Source organism: Syngnathus floridae, chromosome 1 (genome assembly GCF_059516105.1).
Source record: "Syngnathus floridae isolate MCC-2025c chromosome 1, RoL_Sflo_1.0, whole genome shotgun sequence".
Classification (NCBI taxonomy): domain Eukaryota; kingdom Metazoa; phylum Chordata; class Actinopteri; order Syngnathiformes; family Syngnathidae; genus Syngnathus; species Syngnathus floridae.
This window is the reverse complement of record NC_142413.1, coordinates 12,311,066-12,326,099: the sequence shown is the minus strand read 5'-3', so window position 1 is coordinate 12,326,099 and position 15,034 is coordinate 12,311,066. Positions and strand designations below refer to the sequence as shown.

At 42.1% G+C, this 15,034-nt stretch overlaps 1 protein-coding gene across 9 annotated transcripts in view; it reads right to left on the bottom strand.

Annotated features, from left to right (window-relative positions):
• LOC148404124 (teneurin-2-like) overlaps positions 1 to 15,034 on the bottom strand; it is a 193,875-nt gene that overhangs the window by 94,928 nt on the left and 83,913 nt on the right. For 2 of the 9 annotated variants that reach the window (XM_088370029.1, XM_088370038.1), the window contains exon 1: positions 5,386 to 6,033. The exons of the other annotated variants lie outside the window; for them this stretch is intronic. In XM_088370029.1, coding sequence (XP_088226155.1) covers positions 5,386 to 5,437 — 52 coding nt within the window. In that variant the 5' untranslated portion in view covers positions 5,438 to 6,033. Of the gene's footprint in view, positions 1 to 5,385; positions 6,034 to 15,034 lie in introns of those variants that run through there. 9 annotated transcript variants of the gene reach the window in all.

Sequence of the window (15,034 nt, the reverse complement as noted above, 5' to 3'; positions counted from 1 at the left end):
ATTTCCAATATTACTTTGCAAGAACTTCCTATGCGTATGCTCTTGAAAATATCCAACACAGCACCTATTTTTGCCTTAAAAGTGTAACCGCAAGCTACCTTGAGTGAATTGAGGGGCAAGAGCCGCTATATAGCACTGCTGTGATGCACCTCTCTACTGTCTGAGCCGCTTTCCTCAGCCTGTCCCTTGAAATTGGCCTCACATGAACGAGGTAGCAACAGCTAGTGAGGGAAACACTAGCTGGCGGCGTGGAATGACTCAGTCTAGGCAGGAGACAGGAAGGCTCTCCACCTTGTTTTATATTAATCACAAAGGCCCGAAGAGAATGTTTGTGAGAGGAGGAAGCGGGGAAGGTACCAGAGAGAACAAAAGGGAGTTAAGGAAGTATTATGGAGTCAATGCTTAGGGGAGATGAATATTAAAGACGAAAGGAGGTGTTAAGAAAGTGTGGAGGTGGCAGCAGCACCATCGATGGCAGCGGAAGGTTAGCTCATAAGAAGAAGGAACGTGCAATGCTTGGTTGGGTTTCAAGTTTACAAACAACAATGTGATGAGTCAATGACTCACTGCTGTCATCTCTAAACCCAGAAGGTATAATAAGTCTACATAGATGAACAATGGCACTTGGAAGACAAAAACTCCTTTCCAACACAAAGACTGGGATCAATTTTTCACTTGGGCATGACTGTAACTGTGACACTTTCATCCGTCACACAGTTAGCCGTAGCATGGATCGATCACCTGCGGTGTCAGTGGTGCATGGCTAACAAATGGGATCGTGCTGCATATTACTGTTGCGGTAATTGAGGATTTTGATGATTTCTGGCTTAGAGAAAAAATAAAGGGACAATGGAGATGATGAATGGATGTGTAAAACAGACTTTTTACATGTATTCTTGTCCAAAGAATTTAAATTAACGAGACAACGGAATGACAAGATGAGTTTTTCATTGTCAGTCACTCTATGTATGCATGCATACAATACATCCTCTGCTCTTAAACAGTAAGAAAGACCAAGATTTGTTCACACTGCAGACAAATCCGATTTGCTTCATAAATCCGGTAGCTCTTCTATGATCTGATAGGCTTTACTGGGGTCCAGACATCAGCACTTTGTGCAGATTGCATCGATTGCTGTGGTAGCAGCATAGGCTAGGTAAGTAAGTATGTTGGACACGCTTATTGCAAACACAAAAGTGTGAGCAGTAAAAAAAAAAATGTGAATACTGTATCAAAGTCACACAAGCACTTGCAGTGGCAGGTTGCAGCGCTCAATTTCTTTTCCGTATCACAAGTGCACAGCCAAAGAAGAGACTGACGCTACGAGCTATGCCAATACTGGAGGTCAGACTGGTGGTGGTGATTTGTCGTTCATGTCGTGCGTGTGTGTGCGTGTGTTTCACACGGAAAATGATGGAAACTCCCCAAAAGGGATTCCAAATTGAATAATTGCAGAAATGACATTTCTAACCATCACTTAGAATACAAGCTGGATATGGAAAAAGTAGCCGACTGGCCATTTTTATTAGTGGGATTAGGGAAAAAAAGTTGGGGTTGACGGAACAAGAATAGCTCCATCAGAAAAACTACCAAAAACCTAATAAAAAAATATTGTATAATGATATTTCATCACGAAAGAATAAACAAAGTAGTTTTCTTATTACTGCTAGTTTTATGACTACCTAAAAATTCCAAGATGCTCTAAAAAATGCCCCTTGAGAGCTGTGGACAGCATCAAGATGTCAAAGCAATATAAGTGCATTAGCTTTTGGTGATCAAGGATGCCTCCCACTTCTATACCTGAGATGTTGCTTTTGATGATCTTGTGAGAAAACGTCAAATTTCGCTGAACCGAAGCCAATCAATCTCACTACGAGAAAGTTGACATTTAATTGACCGAGTGTGAATTAATTGAGAAACCCACTGTTAAAACGTTTAGCTATTTTTTTGCAGCGCCATAAAAGTGTGAATTTTTGAGGATGAACGTTCACACGTAGGGAGTACAGAAAATGATTAGATGGTGTCAGCCGAGGATGGAGGGGTGCTTCGAGGCACTGGAGGAGTGGGATGTGTTATGGGATAGGTGACACACATGGTGGCGCCACATGCAGATGGCACACATGGATGAACAGCCAGCGTGGTGAAGCATGAAATCGGCCACCTCGCTGGACCCACTCCTCCAAATGCCCCCCCCTTGCATACACACTGACAAAAACAGTCAGCTTGCCAATTCTTCACTCACCAAGAATCACCACTGTGAAAATTTAAATCAACACACACCCATACCAAGAAACACCCCTATAACCTACCAATATGCCCCCCCCCCCCCCCACACACACACACACGCTGATGGAAAATACATTGGTAAACTTACGAGGAAATGAATTTTCAGGATTCAACGCAAAACTTTTTCACGTCAACAACACCCATCCAAACAAGTTCTAACAAGATTGTTTTTCTGGCAGGCTGCATTACCATCAGAGTGATGTCAAACCTTCCACTAGTGAAACCGATGAGAGACCGGACAGATTGGACATGCAAAAATGATGATCACCATTTCAACAACGCTCTCACACACCAGGTACACACATGAAACTGCCAGGCCGCATGTATTGTAGACAACTGTTCAGGTGCTGATGGGTCTGCACACAATAAAATGTGGTGTCTTCAGGAAGGACACAGGGGGCTGAAAGCAATCTTCCAGTTGACCTTGAGTGGGAAGGACAAAATGTGTGATGGAAGGAGGGAAAAAAGCTAACACGAGCAAAAAGGAGTGAAATACATAATCTATCTCCAGCGGTGGCGTAAAGGAAATGCTTTTACGGTGATTGAGGACGAATCAACCTCACAGGCCGGATAAACTGAAAGCACAGTGAAGCTAATTTTCCTCATGCAGAGCGCAACACAGAAATTAAAATAAGAACAATAAAGAAAAGAAGGAGTTGAGAATGAGAGAGAGGAGGTGGGTGGAGAGGAAAGCAGTCAGTGAAAAGGCCCAAGTAGGTGGAAGCCCAGACGGAGAGCGAGTGAACCAGACAGAGACAGATGGACGGAGTAAAGAGAGGCAAAGCCAGAGTGTACAAGAGAGCGAGCGGCCTTTGTAGATTACTTTAACTGTTCACTTTCGAATCAGCATTGCTTTTTAATGACTCACGACAAAATTCCTCCACCGTGCGTGTGTCTCTGTGTGTGTATGACCCACACGTCTTATATCAGAGATTTTTTTTCTTTTTACCATCTGGTCCCACACATGCTAATTTGTTTGGCCGTGACACACACATTTCAATCGCTTTGCTATTCCTCCTCTCTCGGGCATTTTGCTTCCTAGACTCACCTTTCCCTTTTGTGTCCCAGCTTGCTCTGCGACATTGCTTTCCATCAAAGCAGCTGTTTCCTCATACATAGCCCTGATGTACATACCTCCCACCTCCACCCATATTCATATTAATTATTCATATACTGTTTCTATACTGCTCATCCTCACGAGTGAGTTGGTGCCTATTTCAGCTGACAGGTGAGAGGCAGGCTACACTGAAAAGGTCGGCAGTCAATCACAGCGCACATATAGACAATCAACTGTCAATAGACACAATCAGAACTATATGCTTGTTTTTTATATTCATTGACTAAAAGTTGCTAGGATGTTAAAACAAGTGTCTGAGACAGAGAGAGTGAGGGACGTGGAGAACGTGTGCGTGCTCAGTACCTTAGGATGCCATTAGGTGGGGCTGGTGCCTGGCAAAGAGCATAGAGGAAAAGGGCAGGATGGACAATGGAAGGGAAGACTTTCCTATCTTTTCTCTATCGATATCATTAATTTAATTTGCTGAATCTGTTTTACTTTTACATGTGCCTATGTTTTGTTCTTGATTGTGCTCCTGCTATATTGTGTTAAAAACACAATTTTATGAATAAAATAACCTTGAACGACGTATCAATGCGCAGTTTAAAATTATCTGATGCTGAATTAAAAGACAAATTAACGTTCTGTGGAATTCCATGCAAAGGTTTTTGCTCCCTTCCACAAAGCTGCTTGAGACCTTTCCCAGCTTTGCGAGAACACACACACAGACACACACCTACGCAGCGGCATGGACAGATCGCATTGGCACTGAGCAAAAAAAGGAGGCTTTGCCGAGAGGAATTGCAGGTGACCACAGATGGCACTCTGTCTGTGTCACTCTCTTTTTTCCTCTCTGTTTCTGTGCCACAGATGGACTCAATCACACCTATTTCTCTCTCACAAGGCCCTTGGACACACTCTCATTCAGCATCAGCATTTATCTATGTCTGTTTTGTTTAGTGTCACGAACGGTGGTGGTTGATCCATCTGTCTTCATCTACACAACAAGTAGAATGGGCTCATGAGTATAATTCAATTTATTTAATACATGTGACATTTGGGGTAACAAGTGTGGATGGGGGTAACTTGAAAGCCCAAAGGGCCACCCACTCTGCAAATCAGGAAGTCAACTACTGATCTGTCATCCGTCTCCATAGAGCAACAAGTCAGCACCTTCCTAATTAGTCACCACGGATACCACAGGAACTCTTTGGTCTACTATCTAGGCAGGAATTGTGTGTATATTTTTTTAAATTAATGTTTGTCAAATAGGCACCTATGTCTGATTTGCTGAGAGGGTTTGTGTTACACTGGTGAGAGCCTGAAGGAACGATTTGATTGGCACGCTATCGCCTCACACTCACATCACAATTGATCCAACTATATGACACAGCTAGATATTTAAAAAATATCCCTCCCTACTATAGGGACCACTACACTAAACACAAAAAAAATAAAAATCTTAAAGACACAAAAGCACAGTTCAAAACAAGCCAGAGAAAACTTAAAACCACAGACTAAGTCCACGCCATAATGTTTGATTAGTCTTGAATAAAAACGGCGAGTAACTGAAAGAAACCTTGTATGGATTATATTGCGGTGCACACATGCATAAATTAAATCAACAGAAAGAGGGTAACTAGAGCCCCGCACTTTTCTTGCCATCAGCTGCCTGCCACTCACTATAATTACAATCAACTCAAAAGGTGATCACCACAAAGCTGGGGGGCACAAAAGTGCGCTCATACACACAGTTCAGCAACAGCAAATTAATGGCCAAAGCATACACACATGCACATGCAGTATAATGCCTACTCACACTCAGATGCCAATCATTACTTAAAAGTTCACATCAAAGCCAAGTATGTATAACACACACACATTGTACAATATGCTCACTCATACATTCTAATAGATGTACACAAGGCAAAGTTGAACAAAACAGTGGACAATTTGTAAAATCGAAGCTCTATTGTTACTGACAATATTGCCTGGAGACACCGTATGTAGCACGACCGCTGTATTGTGTCTGGGCGTCTTACCTGTCTCGTGAGAGAGGGTCTTTGTTCTTCCTGTGTTGCCTGAGTGATGCATCGCTTTGCACTTCTATCACTTTCTGATTAACCCGCTACACCCTTAAGTCCTCCACTCCACTCCGCTCTCGTCAGAGAGCCCTTGTCTTCTTTCTCAATGTTTGTTGCACCGCGTTTTTTTGCTCACTTTCTGTCCTTTGCAGTTCTTCTATTTTCGCTCCTTCCCGGGTGTTTTGAGGCAAGCTTTGAGAAGCTCAGTCCACTTGCTGGGTGCCAGAGCACTGTGCGAGACAGGCAGAAGGAAAAGGAGCTCTACACAAGCACACTTAAGCAGTTTGGGACAAGACACTAAAACACATGTGGAGGTGTTCCCCTGCGGAGACCAACGCTGCACACGGACATGCTTCAGGCAAAAAAGATGAGCACGGGGCTCTGTGCCGCTATCCCCTTTACCAGGAGACCGCACGTCTTTTTGTCCCCCTCTTACTTGTTCTTACTCCTTTTCAAGCTCAATCCGTCACACATCAAGGTCAAGGCGGGCACGGGGGGACTAGATGGATGAGGAGACACTGGGAGCAGAAAAGAGAAAGCCTTTCAGCCTGTGGCAGGCAGAGCAGAAGAGAGGAAGCGATGTGGCTGCAGCTCCATCCTCCATCTGGTCGCGGCTGAGACTGAGAACAGACTCCTCGCGCACACACTCCCCCTGTCTCTTTCCCTCCCTCTCCCTCTCTCTCTCTTGTTCTCTCTCTCTCTCTCCAATCTGGAGAGATGCAGAGGGAGAAAGAGTGACTGTGAGACCTAATGAGTGAGCCGAAGGGATGGGAAAAAGAGACGGGAGACAAAAACAAAGAAGTGTAGTTCTGAGAGAAGGGCAGGGAGGTGACAATGCAAGTGGCAGAATGTTACCACAAGAGTGTTTGCCGGAGACACCACAAAATGTGGACATTATTCGGGCAAATAACTAAGAATACAGGGAGAAAAGCCCCTGATCTTTAACTGTAGGAGAGGAACAATGATGAGGAAAAAAAAAATCAAACAGGAAGGAGGCCATAGGGCACCGCAGATATTAAGCCAATATTATGTCAGATCTCTCATGGGATGCACATACATTCTGAAAATGACCCAACATGATGAAGAATAAAAAATATCACTCAATGCAACCTCTAGAGACACCATAAACAGTGCAATAAAGTGGGAACAAATCAACCAGTCATCAATCTTTTTTGTCATGATGGGATGAAATTGAATAAATTGACCCAATAAACATCACTTTATCTGAAGACAATCTAATAAAATAAAGAGCAACAGCAACACCTCATCACGCTTTCAAGGACTTGGGGTTCCCTTATTATCCAGCAGAGAGCAGCCATCTAGTCCTATTTGAACCAGCCATCTGGCAATTTTATTATAATAACTGTACCCTTGATCGAAAAAGAAATGTAACATAAGAGAGAATACTGAGAAACACTTTTCTTGGTCGGGGCTAATGCATTTGTGGAACTCCCTAAAAACATGTCAGTGTTTCAAGGCTTGTGACATTAATGTAGATAATGAACCATGAACAGAAAAAGAAGAATGACACAGACCTTTCGGTGGACAGTGATTGAAAACAGAGAGAATAATAGTCAACCCACATTGAGCAGCGAGGCTACATCTGAAGAAAGCATTGAGTGTGGGCATGTACAGTTTAAGTGCTGGAACCATTGACAAATGCCAACCTCTGTGCCACAGCTGCAGAAGGCCATTGTTAGCCTCATTTTCCACCTCTGCATTTGGCATTGCCAGATATCATCATCTGCAGCACTCGGACGCATACCCACATAGGTGCTTTGTATGTGTCAGCACGTACGTTCATGTTCACACATACACATGTGGGGATCAAGACTACCATGCACACATACAGCTCTGCTCCCTCGGTATACACACTTGCGTACACAGGTGCCGAGACTAGATTTAAAGCAGAGGCGGGGCTATGGGTGGGGAGGGTGTGGTGAGGGATTGCGGCTATGACTTCATCCCAATAAAACTGAGAGTGGCGCCCAGGTAGGCTCAGTAGGGGCACAGGGGGAGATGGCAGATTTTCAGATGAGGTTTACATCAATTTGTCATGATGAAAAACTCATCCGAGACGGAAACAAATTGCTTTCTTGACAACAACTTGTAATACTCTATCATATACACATGCGCACATTCACCCTCATGAGCCCCCTGCACGGCACACGGATCCACATGCATGTCAACAAACTGACTGATAGATTTTCATCATCAGGTTATTTATCATTACCTCCCTGTACCGTTATGACCTTTTGTGTACCTGTGCACGAGCAAAAATTAGGCTCTTCCTCCCACTTTCTGCAATGACTCGTCAACGTATTGTTTTTACATTGAAAAATGCGATGTATAAGGTGTTATCCGCAGCTTTTATGGTTCTCTCGTCAGATCTACAGTTATTGAAAATATATTGTATTGTTTGAACACATTTACATTACAGCGCTTTCCGTTAAAACCGCTCATCCAGCTTGTATAGGCTCCACTCACCCTTGATTCTTTGGACAAGTGGTAGAGAAATACACTTTCTCTATAGACAGATGGATTCTGTTGGTACTTGATTGTCAAATTTGTTAATTGCAGTTCAATTGTCATTTTATGTAAGTATGACTACAACGATTGCCATTTCTTTTACTATTTTTCGATAACATTCTTCAGTCTAGCCACCCCCAAAAATAATTTCCTCAATGATGCTTTTTCTTTTCTCGTGGTTGCCTTTTCTAACCTCCAATCTCTATGCGTTCCTCCCCTTCACCTGCCTCCTGAACTGAAACATGGAGGAGAAGGGAATGAAGGAAGATGGAGGGAGGGAGCGAGGGCGGGAGGAGAAGGTGAATAGATGGGGAGGGAAGGTGTTCTGTAAGGTGCCCCCTTGGGTTGAACATGGTCATTTGTCATCAGGCTGAAAGCTTAAGAAAAGACTAGTTAACCTTTACAGCCGATCCCCGTGAGACGCAGGAATAAACACAGCAAAGCAAAATGCCTCCTCCCACCAATGTATCAGCAAACACACGCACACCCGAGCGAGACCCTTATAGCAGGTTTTAAAATGCACAATCAATAGTGGTGAAAGCATTGCAGTAGGAGCCACCAGCACCCTTTACAACACGTCTCCCTCAAGAAAGCTTGGTTGTCTCCAAGGTCCTTTCCCTTCCCTACTTCATCCTCCCCCCCCCTCGTGATCCCCACACCCCAGCCAAAGTAATTAATCACCTTGTGCTAATGAGCTATTAACTAATAACAGACTGACATGCCTCTGCCTGCACGCGCACGTGTGTGTCTACGCAAGCATGAGCGAGTGTCACTAGGGCCACCCTCAACACACTCGTGTGATTAATAAGGTTAAGCTCTTATTAGGCAGTGAGCACAAGAAGTAAACCCACAAGTCCCTTGTGCATGCATTAAAAATTACACCAAAATCTCACCTTACTTTCATCAGCATAACTGATGTTGGCTTCATGTGGGACCTGAGTTAAGGAAAAACAAACTAGGGCATGGGAAAAGAAAAGAAAAACTCCATTGTGTCATACATTTCACCATACATTCTCATTACCACACCAGCAAGCTGACGCTGTATAATAATCACATTTCGGCAACAAGAAAGGAACACTAAATTTATTCAGACTACTTTGTCAGCTCAACACAACTGAACTTATACAGCTCTACAAGTGCAACAAATTTGCACTCTTAGCACTTTTGTCAACAGTTTTCACTTAAACGTGTACTCTATAATTATACCTGAACCTCGCTTTTTCACGCTTCGATTCCACGCGACTTTCTGTCTAACATGGTTTGGTCATGGACCCCAATTTTTTTCCGTCGTAAATACATTTTCAAGTAGTATTTTAAATGGATGATATAAGGACCAAAGGAAGCTAAATGAGTAGTACATAAACCTTAACGTGAGTTATTCGATGCTTTTCTGTGACTAATTTAAAGGCGTTAGATAATAAGAAGTCGGGCTGTTTGAGCTTTATTAATGCTTTATTGTTACGGATAGCTATTATTGTTTTTGATTCGGAGAGGGGGAAGTTTATGGAAGCACCTCATCCACACAGTCACTCACAAGTCAAAGAGCGTGGCCGGACACAGTAGTAGGATAAGTGGCTGCTATATTCTCTCTTCCATCCAATTCACATAGCATCAAAATGACTAACTCAGTTTGCCTGATACTGTCATCTGCGTATTCCTTCTCTTTTAATAAAATGTCAACAGACTTCGATGTGTGTGGGTGACGGACGGCAAACTGACCCCTTCTGCTGCTCAACAACATGCCTAATGTAAATGAACATAATAAATGACCCCTTGGGCTGCCTAAAAACATACTTTTCCAAAAAAAAACACTTTCTATTCAAAGCGCTTTCGGGGTTAACTCGATTCCCCAAAGTCCGTGTAAAATCGAAATGTAGGTGTATTTAGATTGACTCTTACACTAAAAAAAATACTATCAAGAGAACAATGCATTTATTTATAAGGAGGAAGGAAAAGTATTTAAACAATGGCCACTACCCTATGAATCATAGTTTGTCCTCCCTGACTTTCACAGTTGACTACAGTACCATGGACAGCAACACAAAATGGGCCTCTTTTTTTTTTTTTTAAAGAAGTGTTCCTAGGCCAATGCCCTTGCACTCACAGACTCAGACACACACACAACACGCACAAACCCAGGAACACAATTATTTACTTAAGAATTCTAAATAATAGCACTGCAACATTGCCAATGCGCCCAAACATTATGTGCAGTCTGTGTGCCATTACAAATATTCACTTCTCCATGTCTCTGACCCAAACACTGTGTCCCTCTGGAGAACTTTTGTACATATCGAGAATCATTTGCATTCTCCCCTTTCCCTCATTTTTTGTGTGTGTGTGTGCAGCTTCAGAAATGAGCAGCTGTTTAATGGTCATAGCTCTTCAGAGACGGGACTTTGGAGACACATTGGGGGCTGGGGGCGAGCTTACTCAGTACACACACATATGCATGCAAACACACTAACACACGCACACAAATCCATGGACTGAAGCACACGACAGGTATAGCCTTGATCAACTCTGTAAGCAAATTGTGACCATTGACCAGATGTTTTCCATCCCAACAGCGACATTGTAGCATTTTCACACTGCTTAATTATACTACAATAAAAAACCAAGACTGGCACATGCACTTAATAGCAGCCTATAAGAGAAAGAGTGAGGCATTTTAAAATATACTGCTAGAATAAGGTATCAACAAAAGAAGCTTGAATACGAATGTAGCTACCAGTTTCAAGTAGCTGATTGTGGCCTTAATTCTGCGCCAAGCTGGCTGATATCATCGACATCTTTGGGCTTTCCGAGCTAAACATGAATGGCACAGAAAGAGCAGTGGAGGGTTTGTTTAATACCTAATTTTAAAAGCAAAATGGGGGATTGAAGCTAGATTTTGAGGAGTACGGGGGGGTTGAGTGCTTCCTATAATTATAGGTGCTGCTCAAAATTTTACAATTTTGCTTATTTCTATTACACTACAAGTACATGTCAAAAAAGAAAGAAAAGGGATTAGCACTGTTGCAGCCATTTGACTGCCTGTCTCAAGCAAACAGCACACACTCATATACACACAGACACACACACACACACACACACACACACACACACACACACACACACACAAACACAAATACAGATGCCCAATGAAAGGATTTGGCAAAATTACAAAGAGTAAGAGAAGTGTTATAGCCTCGTAGTGTGAAACGTGGAAACCATATGGACACTAATTTACCCAGCAGGGAAATGAATGATTTGTTATTTACATCATCTATCAAGCAGAACCCTGATGGCTATGGTAAAATTATAATTAGATAACATAATTATTGACAATATAACTATTAAGTAAGTATTATTTTTAAATGTGGAAGAGTGTGCAACATTAGCTTTAGTTTTATGGCACAGCGTCCAACAGTATTCTGACATGAACTATACTGTAAAGTGACAATTGAGTAACATTCACAAGTAAATGACAAGAATGTATTTTGGAATAAAAACAGGAATAACCCATAATATTTATGATTTATTTATCCATGTAGCTAATCGAAGACTGCATTTTCTAAATGAAAAATTTCTCTTCTGCTGCCGTATTTAGAGACATAACTGCAGCATTCCTTTACCACAGGAGGCACGCACACACGCAGACAGACAGACAGACAGGCAGACAGGCAGACAGGCAGACAGGCAGGCAGGCACGCACGCGCACACACACACACACACAACACGAAGGCTGAGTATCTTATTGCAAAAGATTAGATATGTATGTTCCTTGTCAGAACTCTCCTGCGCCCAATTGCTAATCGATCCCTTTTAAACTTTAAAAGATGATGTTCTTGTGCCAAAATAAGAATATATTGATCTTTATTGAGCTTGACACAAAATTAGAATGGAGGCTTTCAAATTTCTTTGACTTTAAGAGTGTTTCACTGTTGTTCTGTTGAAGCCAGATCCAGGCTGATTGAGACTACTAATGGTCACAACGTGGAAAAAAGGTTCTGCAATTAAATTTATTATCAGCAAATATCAACTCTCATCTTTTTACAAGCGGCCATCCCTGACCCAGCCAACACAAACAAAAAAGTTAACGTTAGCCCACACCCTACCGGGTGCCATACCAACAACTAACTATAGGAAGTAACAAATTAACAAATTGTCTTTATTACTATATTTCTCTTGTAGTAATCCACAATGTCTTGAGTCATTAATTTGAATCTATTTTTTTGTTTTTGCACCATTTTCAAGACACTCCTCCCTACTTTATGTTCATATGCTTGATATAACCTCTGGTCAGTGAGACAGAAATACCTCAGATACAATTCAGACAACAGTATGGTGCTGATAATGAGAAGCAGAGTTTGGCGGAATCAATAGGACAAGCAGGGGACATGGGAGCTCTAACATGGAGACAAATGACCTCCCAGCATCACAGAATTGGTAAGCTTGTGGATAGACAAGTAAATAAAGGCCTGGATTGTCAGGATAAAGAAGGCCTGAGAAATGGTGAGCGAGACCAAACAGAAGAATTGATGGGCTTGTAATTTTGTATTTTCTGCCCTCTAAAGGAGATAAATCTGTCTATAGGGATTTTAATCAGACTCCAACAAAGACTGTACACACACGCATCACTGCAACAACCCTGTCACGGCTAAGTAAACAGCACAGTGCAAACAAATGAAAACCCTGCGCGGGTTGCTTCTCAACATGAAAGATACACAAATTCAAAGCCCAAGGAAAAGTGTTCTTTCGTAGCTAAACATCATTTTCAATAATTTGGAGTGACAAACCCAGAGACGCGTGAAAAGTGAATTCTGAGATTAGAATGCTTTTGTTTCACCAACTATGGACAAAGTAGAAGCTTTAAAGACATGCAAAGAAAAAAAAAAAAACAACTTGTGTGAATACAATTCAGCCGTGGAGAGAAGGGCTGCTCGCAACGGGGTGCAAATTTGTGTGAGCTCATTGTCTGAATGAATTGTGCATGCTCCAAATAGTCATCTTTAGTCGATAAGTAATTTCAATGTGCAAGCCTTGTAGATCACACAACACTAATTCGTTCCAATCCGAGACGCTTGAATCCTCAATAACACACAAAATTCACAAAAACATAACACAATAGTGGAATAAACTAGAACAATGGGGTGGGATGTTAAGTGAGAAGGGTGAAAAGGGGGCCACAAATGAGTTTGGAGGGTTCTGTCATTATGATACACGAGGAGAGCGGGGGCTCCCAAAAGGAGATGTGTAAAAATAGGATTGCACCTATCCCCCGACACTTTTCCTGTCTGCCTATTTATCCAATCACAGCTCTCTACTCCAACTCATCCCTCTCCTCCAACTCTCCTTTCACCCATGACTCTCGGGCTGTTCTCTCTTAGCTGTTGCCCTCCAATATTTTCTTCTAGTGTCCTTCCTACCACTTCTTACTCAGACTGGCAGGTTTCATTTCTTTTCACTTTTTGATACTGTATACATTGGACTGATGCGATATGAAAATAAATACTGCGATTTCCGGACTATAAACCGCTACTTTTAGCACAAGCTTTGAACCCTGCGGCTTTTAGTCCGGTGCCGCTTATCTATGGATTTTTCATGATTTGTAAGATAATGTAAAAGGATTTGTTCTGGTAATACAGGTAATATAAATGCAGACATTTCATTTAAAAAACCTGTGGTTTATAATTTGGTCTAGTTTATATGTGGACAAAACTGTCACATATCTGCATCTTGAGCACCCTGGCCAGTTCCATTTCCTTGTACACCACCAGTACTCTTCTATGATACACATCAGTCACAGCCACGCCCACAGTAATCAGCACTCATTGCCTGGAACCTGTAACCCGCAAATTTACTCAATTACTTAAACCCCGCACGCCCATCACTCTTTGTCAGTTCGTCTAAATTGCTACCCCGTCCTGCTCGTTGAGTGCCTTCCCCGAACTGACTCCCGTTGTCCGACCCGTGATTTCTGCCCGGCCGACCTGTTGTTCGACCATGCGTTCTGCCTACGCCCTACCTGCTTCTGTTCTCTGCCCAGGTTCAATCTCCTGCCTGTCCCTGACCCTGCTTCGCCCATGTCAACCTTGCTGACTCAGTGCTGATGCATCTGCTCTGCTTGAGCTACCATGATCCACTTCCCCTTCCCCTCATTTCAATAAACAAGAGTGCTGTGATACATTTGGTTGTTCTGTCTGACCCATTACACAAAACAGGATTCTAATTTTAGCTGGTGCGGTTTATAGTCCGGAAATTACGGTATATGACTTTGCATTTTTTTGTGGAAAAACACATGTTACACAGCAGTTACATTAGGTACTGTAAAAGCTCTACACATCACAATTAGATATTATATTAACAATGTTATTGTAGAAGTTTACAAGGTTTAGAACAACGCTGCATCGTATGACAAAAGTGTAAGTGATATTTGATTACTTTATTTCCAGATTATGAGATGAATATTATTCAGGAATACAACTATACAGACATGATTGTAAAATTGACAGAGACACAGAAAACTGGATATTTATGTACTCTACAGTGCAGCTTTGGTTGTTTACATATTGCCGTGGCAAGTGAATATTACCGGGTAAGATTTTTGTGTGGTCTCACAGAATATTTGTGACAACATTTATTTAAACAAATATTTAAAGTGAACATATTGTGGAAACTACTTTTTAATGGCTTGTCTCCCCGGAGTGCCTGCCCAGACCATCAAGTGTGAAATTAAACAATCAAGTACATAGTTTGTTATCTGCCTAGTTCCGAAAATGTGTCTGTGGGCAAGCCGTTGTGCACTTCTGTCCCACATTTAAATAACAGTAGTTCTCATTTTCATGATAACTGTAGCCCCCTCACCAATTTTCTTATATGATATGATCAGCTAGGTTGGACTTGGATTGCACTGTCAATGTCATGCAAAAACAAACACATCCCGCACAGGTGAGATGCCGCCGCTATCATGCCAGAAAAATAAAAGGTAAGCAGAGCTGCATTAAGTTTTGTTGGTTGCACAGACTAGCGTCTCACAATTGGCACATATTGTACTTTGGCAAGTAAAATATACAGTAATTGTCTATTTGAGCCA